This window comes from Eptatretus burgeri, chromosome 15, assembly GCF_056783735.1.
Source record: "Eptatretus burgeri isolate ZD-2024b chromosome 15, Ebu_testis_v1, whole genome shotgun sequence".
NCBI classification, from domain to species: domain Eukaryota; kingdom Metazoa; phylum Chordata; class Myxini; order Myxiniformes; family Myxinidae; genus Eptatretus; species Eptatretus burgeri.
In genome coordinates this window covers 6,442,407-6,462,658 of record NC_140975.1, presented here as the reverse complement: position 1 = coordinate 6,462,658, position 20,252 = coordinate 6,442,407, and the positions used below count along the sequence as shown (strand labels likewise).

Genomic DNA, 20,252 nt, shown 5'->3' with positions numbered 1-20,252 from the left:
TTTATGGAAAATGGATGGAAATTCTGGTCTCTGTAATCCATCGTGGAGAGATTCAGGTCTCTATAATCCATCGTGGATATGCAGGTCTCTGCAGTGCCCCAGTGTAGAGAGATTCCACCCACTATCATCCAATCAAGAGAATGCCCAAATCGGTTGAAGTGTTGGGCTATTGGCTTTGAGATCAGGTCAATGGTGTTTGTTCCGAAATCCTTTAAGTGTTCATTGAAACAGTCACAGTGTCTTCACTTGGCAGTTAGCATGCCTCAGTCAACATTTGGTTGGAGAAAATGTGTTGTCCTCATTAAAAAAGAACCTGTCTTGGGTAGACCACATCTCCAAACCAGCCTCTAAATCAGGCCTTCATGTCATAATTTTCCACAGAGCAAATCCATTCTGAGACTCTCAGAGCTCATTATAATGTACAGGTCTTCATCTGAAATACCATGGAATACGAGTCCCCAGTCTCAGCTGGTGCACCTGCTTCTTATGTTGCTTTCCTGGAGGAAATTGAGCCCAAGGCTCCATGTATCCTTGGCATGTCTCAACAGGAGATGGAGTACCAAGGTCTGTTTCTTGTCCACCACAGGCAGGTTGGTGGACTCACTGTTCTATCGCCTCACTTTTGGTCTCACTCTTTCCGCTCTCTCTGGAAAATCCTCTTTACCTATTTGTTGATGACTCCACCCTCTGCCATACCATCTTCCATCCCTCAGATCGGCACGCAGCAGCCTCTTCACTCTCTGCAGATCTGGATAAAATCACAATCTGGTCCACCACATGGAACATGTCTTTCAATCCTGACAATTCTCACACTCTCATTATGTCTCTCCAAAAGGACCATCTGGAATCCCCCCCCCCCCCCACCCACCTTCCATTTACTTTCTCAACAATCCTCTTGAAGAAGTCCTTTCATTGAAGCTTCTGGATCTCAATATCTGCCATGCTCTTTCCTGGGAAAGCCACATTTCCAAGCTGGCCTCCAAAGCCAGTCGCTGACGAGGCATCCTCCGTCATGCAAAGTCCTTCCTTGGCACACCTGAACTCCTGACCATGTACAAAGCTTTCATCCACAGCCTGAAGTAATGCTCTCCCCTCTGGGCTGGTGCTCCTGCCTCTCACCTTTCTCTGATTCACTCTGTGGAAACCAAGGCATTTAGGATCATTGGTATCTCCCACGGTGAGGCTGAGTCTTTGGGTCTCTCACTCTCTCACCGCAGGCAGGTCAGTGATCTTTCTGTCTTCTCCTGTCTGCTCTCCGGCTTTATCCCTCCTCTCCCCCCCCCCCCATATTTCCACAGGGCACTCAAGGTCTGCCAGCAACCCCCTTCTGGTAAAACTATCAAAATCAAGAATCACTGCTCACCTTCACACTTTCATTCCTCATTTTTCCCACCTTTGGAACAAACTCCCACACTCTGTTCAATCCCACTCTTCCCTCCAGGTCTTCAAAACAGCTGTTCACCACCATCTCGCATCTAACCCTAACCCCCATCCAAAACCACGATCTTTTCTACCCCCGCTAATCCGCTCCAAACCCACCTCTTTCAAATTCCCTGCTTTCCTTCCTGAAAGTCCCTGTTGTGTAAGGACCTGAAAGTCCCTGTCGTGTCCATCTTGTTTACCCTGTGTACCCCACCCCATCCCTCTTCCTTCCACAGATCTCCTCATGTCTCTGTTCCCCACTGTTTTTTTCCTTCCCTCTCCCATCCCTCTTGTCTCCTGCTGCCCTTGTACGTTTTTTGTGTTTGCTCTCATACGAGCCTCAAAATTGTACACAAAAAATATATATATTAAAAAAAACATAATGAAGATTATAGTTCGAAAATTATTTTCTGTCATGCACTATCACACAATTTCTGTCATTGGCTTGGTGAAGTATGCTACCGAGTGTTTGTATTCATTCACTCTTAAGTTATACACCTAATTCAATTATACAATAAGGCAATTCTCCATAGGTATGTGTGTATGTCTGAAAATCATAGAAAAAATACAAGGCTGGGCGGATCTCCACCAAATTTTGCACATGTGTTGGTAGTACCTAGGGTCAGGTCAGGGGTACAACCCGAAAGGAATATTTGCCTGGTACCACAGTGCAAGTGGTTTATCGACCCCTGCTGCACACAAGGGGGATTATTAGCCACAGCACACAATATATTTGCCCCACCTCCCCTGCTATCCCACCACAATTCCCTCCCCCATCCCTGGGCTGCTTCCAAGGGAGCGAGTGTTTCTGGTAGAATAAATACTGCAGTGGTGCTTTCAATGTATTGTTCGTTAAAATCCTGCTGTGAGGTTTCACTGGACACTTTGGCTTGACCTGATCATGAATCTGGCACGATAACAAGTGGTTCGGAAACTCAGTGTGAAATTGTAGTATGATTCACTTTTTCAATGCAGCAAACTTTTAATTCTCCATTTTCTTCAACCTCAACTTCATCTCAAATAGTTACACAAGATTTCTCAAAAAGAGTCTGAAAAAGTAAAAAGTTAGAATGAGTATGAAAAAGTTTATTTCTTGGGAAAGTAATATGTTCAGGCTGAGCTTGAGAATGCCTCGATCCAATTCAGATGCACGATTCTCCAAGTCCTTTGACCCTCCACAACTGTAGGACACAAACGTTCTTCCAGTCACTCACATCTTCCTCAGTTTCCTCTCAAAATACAGGCTTACTGAATGCCTCCACTCTCTTGTTCCTCTTTTCTCCCATTTGTGGAACTGTCTTTCTGAGGCGGTTCAATGCAACTCATTTTCTCCAGAGCTTCAAGCAGACGGTGCAACACCATATCATGTCATCCCCCATCCTGACATGTCATTTTTTTTCTCCCCACATTAACCTTAAGCCTGATGTCGGTTTAACGTTTATGGTAGCTGGCTTAAGATTTTTGGGTCTTGAGTTTGAGCCCTGCCATACCTTTATACATAACACCAGGTGAGTTGACTTCTCCTGTCATCCTTCCGAGGTCAGCCAAACGAGTACCAGCTTACTCGGAAGAATGCGCCACATTTGAGTATCCTGTATCGGAGTGGCGACCCATCCAGGATTATGCCCCTGAGCAAAGGAAAAATGGCTCGGCAACCCTATGTGTCTCAAGATATGAAAGGAGTGGTTGTTCTTCTTAACCTTACCTCACTCTATCCTCGTGCTTGCAGGTTACCGTTTCCTCATCTCTTTTCCTGGAAATACTTTCCTTTGCTTATTGTGTTATTGTGTTATTGTGTGTCCAACTTTGGCTCCACATCCCTGCTGTCAGTTTGTTGCCTTTTCCCCTCCATCACCTCACTCTTCTATAAACCTCAATATTGCATAGAAAAAATAAAAATAAAGAAAGCAAAATCTCTGCCTACTTCAATTTCATGCTACTTCTCACCTGGGCATCAACATTTCTGCATCCTTATTTGAATGTCGGTTTATCCGTAATGCGTTCATGGCAGAGAATATTCTCAGCGTGTGGTGTTTAAAACATGATACACGGAATGTTTCGAAGAGCTTTCGTGAAAGGTTTTAGCATTGTATGAAAGAAAAGTAAGATAAGAAGAAGAAGAGGAACTTCAAAAGGTGGGCGAGGTAATAATGAAGAAGAGTAATAAGAACAATTTTGGTTAATCTGTCTGGCGTGGCAGGAAGCCTAATCTCCTGCACATGTTAAATCAACGTGTGATGTCTGCCAAGAGAAGATAAAGCTTGAACAGAAGAGGAAACCTTCATTGGTTTCATTTTCATTGCGATTTAGCAATTTTGAAAGTCATTATTCTCAGGTTTGATGTTGAATGCTCAGGTTTTGCATATTGTATCGCTTTCCAACACATTGCTTCAACTGAAACAACTAGTTTAAATTACATGACAGTTCCTGCTATATTACCATCGTTTAGTACATTGTGCACAGATTTGTGGAAATTAGATTAATTCTCACAAGTTTGTTGTACAAGTTACTTTGAAACATTTAAAACAATAAAAAGAGCAATTAGAGATTGTAGACCCTCACCAGGACTTGTTTTGTGCATCTTGTGTGGTGTTTGTGTACTGCTGTATTGCGTAATTAATAAGAGACATAACTAGAACTGCCACTTTATAACTGCTGGCAGTGATGACCGGGTACCAAGACGTCCCGCATTGATGCAACCTCGCTTTTATCGGACGCCTGACCCTGACCCATGACGTTTATTATTATTATTATTCAATTGAATTCAGACTAGGATTAAAATATATTCAATTCAAATCAAATGGAAGACCAAATATGTACAGTACTACCTACATTAGAGTCATCAGAAGGAACCCGAACAAGCAAAAAGCAAAGATGGAGTCATTAGAAGGAACCTGGATAGGATTTGGGTTTCTGTTGCTGCTCTACCCCCAAATCCATCCAGGCACAGCCAAGTGAGCCTTATTCAAACAAAAAACAACAACTAAAAAACAACTGAGATTAAAAATTAAATAATTATGGCTGCCAGACCATGCATCTGATCAGGTTAAAATTTAAAACATATATTCACCATCACTACGAGATCATAATTTCGAAGTTTCATGTTGATTGATGAAGTGGTTCAAGAGAAAAAAATTTCTAAAAAGATTTTCCCTCAATCCAATATGGCTGCCAGCCCAAGTGACATATCAATTATTTGTGCATACCTTGGTATCATCAAGGCTTGGGGAACATTTTTGTGAGGTTTCCCCTCGATCTGTCAGGCCGTTCTGGAGAAGAAGATATATTTTTAGTAGGTTTTAGGATAAATCCAACATGGCTACCAAACCATGTGACCTTTGACATCATATGTGTGAACGTTTTGTTCCTCATGAATAGGCCACGTTTTGTTCCTCATGGTCAGACGTGTAAAGTTTTGCCTCGATCTGTTCAGCCACTTCAGAGAAGATTTTTGAACATCAAAAAAAAAGGCTGCCGAACCACGCAACCAATGACGTCATCAATTTTTTTGTGTGGACGAATTTATCCCAAGATGACCCTGAAAAATTTTCATACTAATAAGGTGTAGCTTTCTATGTATGCAATTATGACGTCATAACAAGTTACCCTAACAAGTTATGCCAACAAGTTACCCCAACCTTCTGCGTAGATTCAGAAATGTCAGGAGGTGGAGGTGAATTTGGTGGCTTGCTAAAACACTTTTGCTTGGAGCCAAAGGTTACCTTGTTAACCAATGGGTCCTGCTGGATAACTTTTGAATTGTTAGAGATCCCACGCAGGCTCTCGGCAGTTTGCATACACACAGTGGCAATTTCCATGACTTTAGCCAAATTGGGGTGAGATTCAGTAGGAGTTTCCGCTGAATTGAGTCGTCAATGATGCCTATTATAAAGAAATTACGTAACATCTCTTCGAGTTCATCTGTAAACTCATAATGTTTGGTGAGTCGGCGTAAATCAGCCATGAACTCAGATGCTGACTGACCATCTTGACGATAGTGGGTAAAAAATTTATATCTCGAGATGATCTTACCGGTTTAGGGTGATAATGTCTTTTCATGAGATTGACTAGCTCTTCATATGACTTGTCAGAAGGTTTGGCTGGGGCAAGATCTCTGATGAGGCTGTACTCCGGGGCGCCGCATATGGTCAGTAATACAGCTCGCCACATTTCAGCATCCTCATTGGTGTCCATTTTGTTTGCCACGAAGTACTGCTTCAGACGATCGGTATAATCTTCCCAATCATCCCCCACTGCGTATTCTTGCAATATGCCGATGCACGAAGACATCCTCGTCGCCACTGTAATGTACTCGATAGACAGGGACGAAGACTCTGAAGTGGGAACAACACAGCACAGAACAGCATCAGAACATGGGCGGGTCATCTGACTCTGCTTAACCACGCCCTGGCGCACCCATGGATGCAAGCATTCGTATCCACTACTGATACACCGAAAAGTCCGGTTCTGGGTTTGGAGCATCGGCAGGTTTCTCTCAGGGTTCTCTGCCGACTTTCTCAAAGCTAAGTTTCCGGTTGTTATATGTCCCATTTTAACTGTTTATTTTCTCACCCACATGTTTCTGTGTGTTCCTAGTTCGGTTTCGTTTGAAAAATCGTGCTATTTTGTGAGTTTTCGTCGACCTTGTCTTACCGGGTTCCTTGAGGCCTACCCATCCTTCCCCTCCCAGTGTACGATCGTGTTTATTTCTATTCTCGCCCGATTACCTTCAATTCCTATTTTCCCTACTTTCCAACGTCCCCCACCCCTCCCAACTAAACACTCTGTTTCTTGTGTTAAATCCCCCCAAAAACTACCTTTCTCCTTGCATACTCATGAGTCCCGATCCTTCTTATCCTTCTTCTTCTTCCTCTTCTTCTTCTGCCTCCTGCCAGCACACCGTCTTTATTCGACTGAGCTGACCCTCTCTCGCCTTACCTTCATAATTTCTTCCTTCAACCTTCCATTCCCGAATCTTACCTGTTCTTCAAAAATACATCAAAAATCAATAATCTTCCTTGTATCCTTTCAATCGAAACATCTCCTGCAACCACGTGTGTCTCGACTCTTCATGGTACTTTTCATCAACCCAGCAGCTTCACACTGCATTTACAGTTCCAAATTCACCACACACTTCCACGATTTTACTTCAACCTTCCCTTTTCCGAATGTTACGCCATCCTTATTTAAAATAAATGAATTCACATTTGACTCTACACCTCCCATAGCCACGTGCTTCTCCCGTAACCATGTTATCTGTTTCCACCCTCTGCGTTTACCGATCCAATTTCACCATTCACCTCATGATTTTTTCTACAACACTTCCATTACCAAATCTGATGAAAACTCTCTCAAACAATAATAATAATAATCATAATATTAATAATAAAAATGATCTCTTATAATGCTTCATCTTCCTCTTTCACATGTGTGGTACTCTACTGTATCATACTGCACTACTCTTCTATTTCAACAGACTGCTCTCAATTCGACCTTTCCTTCATACCTTGCCAAAAAAAAATCCAACTGTTACAGTGTTTCTTCACTCCATTCTCTGAATTCGCCTTCATTGCATCCATCAAGAAATGTATTTAATCGCATCTCTGACCTATTAATTAAAAAAAAAACCCAGTTTGCTATGAGTGTTCACTTTCCATCAACCATTCTTTTTTTCTGACTTCAGTGCAAACTCACCCCCTCACCCCTCCCTCTCAAAGCAACCATCCCACTCTTCTCCCTCCAAGCCTCCCTCTCACCATTCTCAAAAACTCCCCCCTCACCTTTTTCCCTCAACTCTCCCCACTCACCCTTCTCCCACCATTCACCCCCCTCACTCACCCTTCTCAAAGTTGCCCCCCTCTCTCATCCACAAAGCTGCTACCTTCCACTGCCCTCTCACCTCCATCTCATCACTCCACCTACTCAAATCCTCAACTGTCTTCTGCCGCCACTCTTGCCCCCCCCCCTCTCCCCCAGCACCCAGAGCCTTTTCTCCTACTCATCCGGCTCCCTCCCCTAGCTATTCTGCAATCCCCACACTCTTTCCACAACCCTCCTTACCTCTGCCCCCCTCCTCCCTTGTCCGACCCTCCCCCCCCCACGCCCTGCACCCAAAGCCTCCTCCCCTCCCTCTACATTAACAGTGTGGACCTCAACTATCCGGGGCCTTCGCTCAAACCTTTCAGATCTTTCCATACAGGTTGCCACTGACAAACCAGACATAATCTGCCTAACAAAAACTTTCCTCCCTCAAGACGTCTCTGACTCCCAGGTATCTCTCCCTGGTTACTCCCTCCTCTGGTATGACAGACCTGAGCCTCGTCCTGGTGAAGGAGTTGCTCTCTTCATTAAAGACTCTATTCCTCACTCTCGATGCACTGCCCTCACTCCCCCACACCCCCAAGAATACCTCTGGCTACGGCTTCCCTCCACGCCCACCTCATGTTTATACGTGTACTGTACTGTCCACCAAACAGTGATGACTCCATCTTCACCTCACTATCCGAAAACATGGACCAACTTCTATCACCTCATCAAAACTCTCTCTTCCTCATATGTGGCGACTTCAATTGTCATCATGCCAGTTGGCTAGGTGTGGGTACCTCTCTCACCTGTCATGGCACTTCAGCAAAAGCTTTCTGCGACTCATTGGGACTCACTCAATTGGTCAATTTCCTGACCCGGATCTCAACCAATGGCACTCCTTCTCTTCTGGATCTGATTTTGACAAATTTCCCTGAAAATATCTGCTGCTCTTCCTCGCACCAATCGGTTCTTCTGACCACGTCTTTGTCAAAGTGGACATCTCTCTGGCTATTATCAGAGAACCACTTCACTGCCATTGTGTCTGGCAGTAGAGGATAAATGGGACTTCTGAGGCAGCCATTCAAATGAAAGGGGGAAAAGGGATAAACTTTCTAATTTAAGCCCCAAAAAGGAGACTGATTTTCTCCCCCTCCCATACAAGCGAATGTAAAATAGGAGACTGATTTTCTTCCCCTCCCATACAAGCAAATGTAAAATTGAGACTGACTCAAGCCCCAAAGACTCAAAATAGGAGACTGATTTCCTCCCCCTCCCATACAAGCAAATGTAAAATGAAGACTTACTGATTAAAGCACTTCTTTCTTTTCATATTTTCATTCCATTCAAAGAGCGAACCAATGAATATTTGTCCATGATCTCCTTTAGGAAATAAATTAATTTTTCTATTATATTCACTTTATCTCTTCAAGCTTGAATGAAAGGGCTGTTAGGGTGAGTTTTGTAAAATGGGGAAGTGTTTTTCGAACACAGTCGTGCCGTAAAAATGAGGAAGTATTATGTGCCCTCGTCTCTCGTGGTTATATTTTAAATAATCAGAACACAAAAAGAACAAAGTTTAGTTAAAAACAGCTTTTAAACGTAGGTTTTATCAAAAATCATTCAAAGCAAGGTGTTTCATTTTCATGTGAAAACGAGTCAGTTTTGAAGTCAGCCAAGCTGCCTCGCCCGAACCAAGCCCAAAAAATTCCGGTCATTTCCCATGTGGAAACACACCCTGGAAAAACCATTGTTGTGAAATCTCCCATTACGTCATCAAGTGCTTATTTTAACCGACTTGTGTCCAGCGTGTTTCATTCAGAGAATGGATTGTGCAGATGAGTACTCCAACCTTACGGATCAATCGTGTTCACAAGATGACAGTAGTACGGATAAGCCCTCATATTTTAACAAATTGTGCATTTTATGAGAAAAGCATGAAATTTCTAGCATAGTTAGGTCATACCATAATGTTTATTTTCGGATGTGGAGGGAAGTCAGATTTGACCTCTGAGGGGACAGTGAGAGGTCAAATCCAAGATGTCCACCAGTCCACCGGGTCTAATGTTCAAACGCGCTTAATTTTGGAACCAAACAGTGTAGAAAAACATTTAAGGTGTCATTTTCAACTAAATTGTGGATGCCCATTCATTTGGTGATACTTTTGAGATTGCCAGAACCCAAGGACATGCATTTAGATCAAGGTCAATGTCAAATTACATTAAAAACTTTTGGACATTCTTTTGCTAATACATTTATTTTGCTTGGACACTGGATTGGACCTATGCAATAACAGTGAAACTTCGCTTCCATTTTGACACTATTAGCACTAGATATCCACATATTTCTACCAAATTGCATAACAACTTCCTTTCAAATATCATTTCTATCCGGCAAACTAGTACGGATCAATGTAGCTCACGATAACTATCAATCTTCCCACTCATACTAATTTTCGCATTCTCACTATCTACAATTTCTGAATATCCTATTGGTAATGATCAAAATCTAACAGTCTCCAGAACAGAAGCACAGTGCAGTGCACTTGAGTGCAGCTAGTGGCACACTTGCAGCATCCAGTACACCCTTTCTTGCAGCAACAGTGGATCAATTAATGGCATGATTTTGATGCTTCAGGAAGAGTGGTCCAAAGTGGCTGCCACCCAGTTGTTTCCCTTGTCCAGCCCCAGTCAGATGGATCTGGCATCTCAGGATCCAGGACCTGGTTCCAACAGTTGGCCTGGTAGCAAGTGCACTTGATGTGCTGCTTGAGTGCTGCCTGGGTTGAAGGAATGTTCTATAGAGTTCTAGACTTCTGTGTGAAGAGCTGTTTCCTGGCATCATTCACTTCCGTACTCTCACTGGTTCGGTCGTACATTGGCACCACAAATCGCTCTAGCAGTAACATTGATCCTTCACTGATCTCACTTGGCATGCATAAGAGTTCATTGAAAGCATCATTCACCTCTGGGAAAGACTTCCAAGTTTCCCAGGCAGTCTTCTTTCCTCTGCCAGCGAATGCAGATCCAGTATCACACCCGGTGAAAGTGTGAAGGACTGGGAGAATCAGACACTGTGTTGGATTCATTGTGGCAACCATTTTGTGAACAGCTATGTACCGAAAGTTTGACCCGACACCAAAGGCAACCCACAGCTCATCAGGAGCTGTCTTGCTGAATGAAGCCACAGACAGTACCACCACATCAGTATCAATGGTACGTTTGGTCACCTTCTTACACCCCTTTTGCACAGCATCTGCCACATGCAGAAGTAGATGAGTGTCGGCCTCCTCTTGCGAGCATGGGGCAAGGCAGGCCAAGTATGACTCAGCAGGAGAACAGAGGACTACACTTCCATCTGTTGCATACAGTTCCTTGCCCTCTGTAAGAGGAAGATGAACAGCTTCACGTGACAGGAAAGCAAACAATTCGGTTTTGTTCTCATTGCATCGAAGGAAGTCCTTCCATTTCTTTAGCATCACAGTAGAAGGAGCCACCCTTTTCCCGGCACGATTTCCCCTCTTCTGTCTGGTTGAGGCTTTCAGGCTGGCAGGTAGGTATACATCCCAGACAAGGTCAATGTGGCTGCTTTTTCTCAAGTTGAGCAGAGATGTATGGTGCAAACACTCTTTCTCCATACTCTTGAAATGTTCTTGATGCTCCAGGATTTAGCATTTGAACCACAGCTGCACCATCGAGAATTGTTGCATCAGCCACAGGTGCACTATTGTTTTCGAGCAGATCTGATTCCAGGCAGCGAAGTAGATCTGCTTTAACCCCAATCCACATTTTCCTCCAGTTGACAGAGCTGGTGGGGCTGCATGGTTTTTATGGAAGAAGAAATTGTCCATGTTTTCATCTCGTGTTTGACAGATGTACAGCCTCGAAAAGAGACCACAGGCACTCTTCAGTGCTGCGAGCTTTGCCTTCTGTTTTGACTTAATCTTGATTATTTTCAGATATCGGCATACTTGGGATACTTCAGTCTTGACCTTGACCTCAATGTATAACCTTTTCTGGCAACCTGTAAATTAACATCAAATATATGGGCATCTGAAGATTCGTTTAAAATGACATCTCAAACATGAGACACCACTGGGGGTTCATTTGCAAATTTCAACTGATTGCTTATTTTTGGTCAATTTTTACCTTGACCTTGACCTAAATGCATTTCCTTGAATGCTGGCGATCTCAAACGTATCATCAAATGAATGGGCATCCCCAATTTAGTTGGAAATGACACCTTAAATGTTTTTCTGCACTGTTTGGTTCCAAAATTAAGCGCGTTTGAACATCTTGGATTTGACCTCTCACAGTCCTCAGAGGTCAAATCTGACTTCCCTCCACATCTGAAAATAAACCTTAAGGTATTCACTATGTCAGAAAATTCATGCTTTTCTCATAAAACGCACAATTATTGTGCTTATCCGCTGTACTGTCATTAACAAAGGGAGAGAAAAAGGAATTTAGAAAGAACAGTGTCTGTCATATTTGTGAGGAGAAAATTGAGGGAGAGGTCAAGGTTCGGGATCACTGGCATCTTACTGATAAATATAGAGGTCCAGCTCATTCCCGTTGTAATCTTAATTACAAGCCCCCAAACTTTATTCCTGTCTTTCTTCACAACAACGCTCACTATGACACACATCTATTTATAAATGAACTTTCAAAGACATCTGGAGATATTTCTGCCATTCCAAACACAGATCAAAAATACATCTCATTCACAAAAACAATTCATACATCCTCCATAAACCATATCAGATTTCTTGACACATACAAGTTTATGGCAAGTCGATTGTCTAACTTAGCATCAAATATTAAAAACTAACTGAATCTTAAATCACATTTCTCAAATCAAGAAGAGATTGATCTCTCATCACAAAAGGGAATATATCTGTATGACTATATGGATTCATTTGAGAAGTTTAAAGAAACACAACTTCCTTCAAGGGAAAGTTTCTATGGCAAGTTGAATAAAACTCATATTTCGGATAGAGATTATACACAAGCTAAAATGGTTTGGGAGAAGTTTAATATAAAGAATCTTGGAGAATATCATGATTTGTATCTTAAAACTGATGTATTGTTATTGGCTGATGTGTTTGAAACTTTTAGAACAGTTTTTCATCCTAAAAATTCTTATGGATTAGACCCCGTTCACTACTACACAGCCCCGGGTTTGGCTTGGAGTGCCATGTTAAAAATGACAAAACAAAATTTGGAATTAATCAGTGATATAAATATGCTTTTAATGATAGAGAGGGCTAAAAGAAGAGGAATATCTCAAGTATGTTCCAAGAGATATGCTAAAGCAAATAACAAATATCTTCCTGATTATAATAAGAATGAGGACAACTCTTACCTGATGTATTATGATGCCAACAATTTGTATGGGTGGGCTATGTCTCAATCTTTACCTTATGGAAAACTTAAATGGGTTAAAGAAAAACATTATGAGAAAGTTTTACAAGACATTGTTGTCTCCTCTCAAAAAGAATTGGATGAAGCTGAAGTTGGATATTATTTGGAGGTTGATTTAAAATATCCAGAATAACTTCATCACAAACATAAAGACCTACCTTATGCCCCTGATAAAGAAAGTCCTATAAAAGAATGGTTAAGTGATTACCAACAGTCATTCAATATAAAAGGTAAATCTCCAGAAAAACAACTTACTACATTAAATGATAGAGAAAGTTATGTTTTGCATCAAAGGAACTAGAGACAATATTTATCTGCTGGGTTGAGAGTGAGGAAAATTCATCGGATTTTGAAATTTAAACAAAGTCATTGGTTAAAGAAGTATATTAATTTTAATACAAAAAGGATAACAGAAGCAAAAACAGATTTTGAGAAGGACTTTTATAAATCAATGAATCATGCTGTATTTGTAAAGACTGGAAAATGTTAGGAATCAACAAAACATAAGACTTGCTACATCTTGGAAACAGGCTTCAAAGTTAATTTATCAACCAAGTTTTGAACGAGCGGAGGTGTTTTCAGATAACTTTTGTGCTATTCATTTGAAAAAAAGAGAGTATTGAAATGGATAAACCTATTTATATAGGAACATCAATTCTTGACTTGTCAAAGTCGTTAATGTAAGACTATTACTATAATAATTTAAAATCAAAGTATAAGGATCATGTGTCTGTTATATATGGATACAGATAGTTTTATAGAAGAAATTAAGACAAATGATGTTTATGGGGATATGATTGATAATATTGATATATATGGATAATATTGATATAAGCAATTATAAGTCAGGTGATGTGTTGTTTTCATCAAAGAATAAAAAGGTTATTGGTAAGTTTAAAGATGAATTGGGTGGGAATGTCATGAGTGAACTTTTAAGAATGAGTTCAAAGTCTTATGCTTTTACGTATATTGATAATAATAACATTGAAAGGTGTGATAAGAAGCTAAAGGGAATAAAGAAAAATATAATCAAGGAAACAATAAACTTTAAACATTATTACAACTGTTTAACCTTAAAGAAGGAAGAGTACAGAAAAATGAATACAAAAAGAAGTTATAAACATCAATTATATACAGAAGAGATAAATAAGAAAGCATTAGGAGCTTTTGATGATAAAAGATATATTTTAGAGAATGGAATCAAGAGTCTTCCTGATGGTTATAAGTAGAAGTGTTAAGATATTAGGTTGGGAATTTTAACAGTCTACCACCGTCTTTTTACTGATTTATAAATGATAGAATCAAGCAATAACCAAACCAAAGAGTGAAGATATAATCAGCCTTGGTATTTAAATGGGAAACATAAAGAATGTGAGAAATATCAAATAAGTCTTATTGAAGAAATAACCGGGGTAAAAGTAGATAAAACAAATAAGCGGATAAATGTAATGACAAATAAGTTGGAGGATGTAAAGAAAAAAAATAAATATCTTTGAATGGACTGAAAACTTTGATGGTTATCAACTGAATAATAGAAAAACAATTTACTACAATCTCAAAATGATATGTGGCTCAGGAGGTGGTCAAACAAGAGCAAAAAGAGGAGTTTATCATTTCATCTCTGCTCAACAAAGACACATAAACCAAGAACCAAGTTCCAAAGTAATCTTTGTGAATATACTCGATGGTGATGAATGTAATCGAAATATTAAGTTATTCCCCGAAGTAGAACATGAACAAATATTCATTGGTTCGCTCTTTGAATGGAATGAAAATATGAAAGGAAAGAAGTGCTTTAATCAGTATATCTCAATTTTACATTTGCTGGTATGGGAGGGGGAGGAAATCAGTCTCCTATTGCAGACTTTTGGGGCTTGAGTCAGTCTCAATTTTACAATTGCTTGTATGGGAGGGAAGGGAATCAGTCTCAATTTTACATTTGCTTGTATGGGAGGGGGAGGAAATCAGTCTCCTATTTAGGGCTTTTGGGGCTTAAGTTATAAAGTTTTCCCTTTTCCCCCATTCATTTTAAATGGCTGCCTCAGAAGCCCCATTTATCCTCTACTTCTGGCATTTCACTCAAACCGACTGGCAGGGTCTCCAAGCAGCCATCAAACTTATAGACTGATCTCCTATCACGACTTTCTCCAACATCAACTCATCCTGGGAATTCTTTCAAAGAAACTTGCTCTCCCTCATGCACAGATTTATCCCCTCTCGTCTTCAGTTGTCCTCCCCTTCCTGCCACCCATGGTTCACTGAAGCTTGTGGCGAGGCAGTTGTCCTGAAACAACTTGCCTTTGCCTCATGGAAAGCAAACCCAACTGAGGGTAATCTCAGTTCCTTCCATAAAGCTCGGAACAAGTGTGCATGTACCCTCAGGAGAGCCAGAAAACAACATCTTTCTGAGCTCAAGTCTGAACTTTAAAACCTCTCTCCCTCCAAATCCTGGTGGCATTGCATCAAATCTGTTTCTGGTGTATGTTCCACCTCCATCCCCTCCCTTACCTCAAATGGCCATACTGCTGATGCCACATGTGAAAAGGCTGAATGCCTCAACTCGGTGTTTGCATCAAAATCTTGCGTCCAAAACCCATCGCTTTCTGTACCACCTTACCCAGTCGCACCCAACTGTCCCTGGACTCTGTCCTTTTTAAAATTTCTACTCCCGTGAATCCACCCCAAGCCCACCTCCTTCGAATTCCTTGCTTTTCTTCCTGAAAATCCCTGTAATGTCCATCTTGTATTCACCATGTTCTCTGCCCCATCCCTCTCACTTCCAAAGATCTCCAATTGTCTCTGTTCCCCACCGTTTTGTCCTTCCCACTCCCGCCCCTCTTCTTGTCTCATGCCCCCTTGCTGTGTGTTGTGTGTTCGCTCTCATTCAAGCCTCGACAAGGTATACAAAAAAAATATCCTCTGCCACCACAAGGTGGTGCTGCATGGTACACATTTACATAGACAATTTACGCCCACTCCCCTTGCCCCCTCTTGGCTCCCCACACTCCTGTGTGAGGCTGCGGCCACATAGCCTATATTACCCCCCACACAAAGTTGTATTTGTACCACGAGTTTGGAGTTTGTAACTTAAAAGATGTGAGTGTGCAAAAAAGAGAGAGAGAGAGAGAGAGAGAGAGAGAGAGAGAGAGAGAGAGAGAGAGAGAGAGAGAGAGAGAGAGAGAGAGAGAGAGAGAGAGAGAGAGAGAGAGAGAGAGAGAGAGAGAGAGAGAGAGAGAGAGAGAGATATATGTATGTATATATATATATATATATATATATATATATATATATATATATATATATATATATATATATATATATATATATATATATATATATCGAGATAGCGCTTTGAGTTCAACTTAGAGTTGATGTGAAATTGTTCTGGACCGATTCAGACAAAACTTGATGGACAGGTTGCATGTGTGACAAAGACAAATTCCTTTGATTTTGGTGAAGATCCGGATCAGAGAATTTTTCCGGTGATTCTTCACCATTGAGAGATAGGGCCAAAAACGATAAACAGCAGAATATCTCAAAAAGTTACGGACGGATCATGACAAAACTTGGTGGACGAGTTGGGGATGACAAGAACAAAGCGATTCGATTTTGGTTGAGATACGGATCCAGATCCCACTGATCAGTGGGGGTAGAAAACGTAATCTGTCCAGCCTGGAGGAGGTCTGTGTGCTCCACCGAGTACGAGTTCTACATCTATTTTCAGTTTTCGCTGAAGATGATGTGATCCAAATATAGATGGAATCGATGAGACAAGTCTGAAGATGACGATGGTTCACGAGCGGTGTTTGACGATGTAGATTGTTTCAGAAGTCAAGGATGAGACAATGTGATAATTTTTGGCAAAGTTATAATTAATTATAGTGGCCTTCAATCAACAGCTGCAAAATGTCGAAAACCCGGTTTCGTTCAACAACTTTCAAAATTTGACCTTTGCATAACCTTTAAAGGTTACAAAACAATGTTGTGGACATTAAAATAAGGAAACAGGATACGTGCTATAGCTTATTGGAGTTAGTTCGTCGAAGAAGGTCGAAAACCCGGTTCGATTCCCACAACTTTGAAAATTTGACCTTTGTGGCCTTTAAAGGTGAAAGGTCAAGGATTATGACCTTTGGTGCAAAACTTCCTCTGGAACATTCCAGGAACAATACAACGTCATATCGGCTATATGGCATTTCGCACTCCTCAGATTATCCATACTTTGATGAAATCAGCATAAAAACAAAATTGAAGGGGGCGCCATGGTCAAGGTGTTCGAGATAGAGCAAAATGCTTTCAAGACTTTAGGTGGGGAATGACCTCAAGATTATGCATAAAAAATATTGCATCCTAGCTCTCAAAGTTTGGGCGGTCGTATGATTTTTATGTCAAAATTCGCGGTTATCTAAGTTCTTCACCTTGTGAGGAAAATGAAAAATCGGACAACGACAAGTTTTAAATAATTCATTTTGCTATTCAAATACCGAAGAACCCATTCCATTCAGTAAATTCCCTAGGAGAAGATAGATTTTTAATACAACTACCCCCTAAAAATGGCTATTTTTTTGGGCGTTGCTCCGCCACAATGGGTGTAGCATGCCCTCATCCAAGAAAACACAACTAGACTGATATCGAACACATAACCAAGTTTCATCAAGATCGGATCAAAGTCCACGGAGTTATGTTCTGGACAGACAGACACACAGACACACAGACAAGCCGGTAGGCGACATGGCTGCCTGCTCTAGATGGAAAGCTGGCCAATGCGACTAGCCGATATTCATGTACATGCTATCAATCAATTTAGCACAATAAATATGATTATCACAGCCCTCGTAGTTTGCGCCCAGAAACCCACGTTGTGAAATTTCAGGCATGTTTCCAAAGAGTCTCTAACAAATGGCAGCCCTGGTAATTCCATTTATCTATTCCGCTAAAGATTTTATTTTTTTTATACGATGCTGTAAGATATTCTCATTGGGCACAAAAAAAAAACAGGTCCCTCGGAGGTCCAGTTTCGGAGGTATTGATTTTTTTGTACAGTCCACAATAAGTGTACGATGTACGATAAAGTATTTTAGCTGTTGTTAATCAACGGAGGTGTGCATAGCAACCATTCATTTTTGTGTACATGCTAGCCACATTGTACACATTTCACCCAAGTTTCATCAAAAGCAGACTCTTTCTCTTAAGAGATATTCGCAATTAACCGTTTCTGAAATGTTCGACATGTACTCGCCCAAAACCTATCTCCTCCTTCAAATATTTTTTATTAGGGCTGCAAATTGGCATGAAGGGAGCTAGATAGATTGCGCACAGAACTCTAATCTTCGATTTTTCGATTTATTTATTTTAGATTTTTTTTTCGATTTTTTGACCCCTTTAAAGGGCCGTTGCTATGCCGTTGCTCGGGCCCGGGGTCCCATATTCGAAAACACACGATTCCCAGAAATATTAGTCTTACCTACCAAATTTCATTGGAATCGGTTGAGTGGTTTAGCCCCTCGGCTTGACCAAAGTTTCGCGGACAGACAGACAGATGGAAATGTCCAGAATAAGGGTGCTCTAAGAGCAGCCAACATAACGAATATAGTGGTCACTCTGGCTGGTGCTCGTGAACCAATGAGGTCCAGGGTCTTATTGGAGGGAGGGGAAAATGTGGACCACACGTAAATGGGAGTCACCAATGCCGCCATGTTTGGGTACGTAATAAAAAAATACATAAAGCCACTAAGCCTGAGGAAGGTCACAAGAGGGTGTGGAGCAGGAGGTTTACAAAGAACTTATGCACAAAACATCATGAAGGAGTGGACACAGATATTCAGCAGGTTGGGGGAGATGAAACATTCACGTTTTGGTACTACAAGTGAAAGTGAAAAAAAATATATAGCAATCGATATGTTAGGCGCAAAAGTAAAAGTAAAAACATTTCGTTGACATCGCAGAACCTTCACGACTTTCGAGGGTTGTCTCAGCTTTTCCCGCGTGGGGACTATTACTTCGGATTGAAAAAACCCCTAAAACGACCGAACTGAAACAAGTTGGTCGACCTTCCCCTCATGCATAGCCAATAGCGTGAGGTAAAGAGCCATTAAACCGACCTTCCCCTCATACATAGCCAATAGTGTGAGGTAAAGAGCCATTACACCGACCTTCCCCTCATACATAGCCAATAGCGTGAGGTAAAGAGCCATTACACCGACCTTCCCCTCATGCATAGCCAATAGTGTGAGGTAAAGAGCCATTAAACCGACCTTCCCCTCATACATAGTCAATAGTGTGAGGTAAAGAGCCATTACACCGACCTTCCCCTCATGCATAGCTAATAGTGTGAGGTAAAGAGCCATTACACCGACCTTCCCCTCATACATAGCCAATAGCGTGAGGTAAAGAGCCATTAAACCGACCTTCCCCTCATACATAGCCAATAGTGTGAGGTAAAGAGCCATTAAACCGACCTTCCCCTCATGCATAGCTAATAGTGTGAGGTAAAGAGCCATTACACCGACCTTCCCCTCATACATAGCCAATAGCGTGAGGTAAAGAGCCATTAAACCGACCTTCCCGTCATACATAGCCAATAGCGTGAGGTAAAGAGCCATTACACCGACCTTCCCCTCATGCATAGCCAATAGTGTGAGGTAAAGAGCCATTAAACCGACCTTCCCCTCATACATAGCCAATAGTGTGAGGTAAAGAGCCATTAAACCGACCTTCCCCTCATACATAGCCAATAGTGTGAGGTGAAGAGCCATTACACCGACCTTCCCCTCATACATAGCCAATAGCGTGAGGTAAAGAGCCATTAAACCGACCTTCCCCTCATACATAGCCAATAGTGTGAGGTAAAGAGCCATTAAACCGACCTTCCCCTCATACATAGTCAATAGTGTGAGGTAAAGAGTCATTACACCGACCTTACCCTCATACATAGCCAATAGCGTGAGGTAAAGAGCCATTAAACCGACCTTCCCCTCATACATAGTCAATAGTGTGAGGTGAAGAGCCATTACACCGACCTTCCCCTCATACATAGCCAATAGCGTGAGGTAAAGAGCCATTACACCGACCTTCCCCTCATACATAGCCAATCGCGTGAGGTAAAGAGCCATTAAACCGACCTTCCCCTCATACATAGCCAATCGCGTGAGGTAAAGAGCCATTAAACCGACCTTCCCCTCATACATAGCCAATCGCGTGAGGTAAAGAGCCATTACACCGACCTTCCCCTCATACATAGCCAATAGCGTGAGGTAAAGAGCCATTAAACCGACCTTCCCCTCATACATAGCCAATCGCGTGAGGTAAAGAGCCATAAAACCGACCTTCATGAACAAAAACTCTTGTTCAAATATCATTATTGGAGATGAGATGGCGGGATTTACGACCTTTTCGATGTTCACACTTGTCTGCATTGCCTCAGGTCGACAGTTTCGGTCGATTACAATTCTGTGGTACAAATGCTGCTTCGGGTTCTCCGTTCTGTGTTATTTCGAGATTATTGGTTTGACGAACATTTGGTTTCAGGATGAGCGTAATCCGCTGTAAGCTACTTGAGGTGTATAAGAACAAATAATTCAGCTCGGCAACACTCTTCTCGTTATT

The 20,252-nt window shown here is 41.6% G+C and overlaps 1 protein-coding gene across 2 annotated transcripts in view; it reads right to left on the bottom strand.

The window, feature by feature from the left end:
* Positions 1-20,252, bottom strand: part of LOC147011416 (uncharacterized) — a 60,306-nt gene that overhangs the window by 27,273 nt on the left and 12,781 nt on the right. The window contains exons 1-3 of one of the 2 annotated variants that reach the window (XM_085857336.1): positions 19,973-20,192; positions 5,455-5,756; positions 4,629-4,691 (exon numbers count right to left, since the gene is read on the bottom strand). In XM_085857336.1, the coding sequence (XP_085713462.1) occupies positions 4,629-4,691; positions 5,455-5,712 (321 nt within the window). In that variant the 5' untranslated portion in view covers positions 5,713-5,756; positions 19,973-20,192. Of the gene's footprint in view, positions 1-4,628; positions 4,692-5,454; positions 5,757-19,972; positions 20,193-20,252 lie in introns of those variants that run through there. The other variant, XM_085857337.1, reaches the window with a different exon arrangement.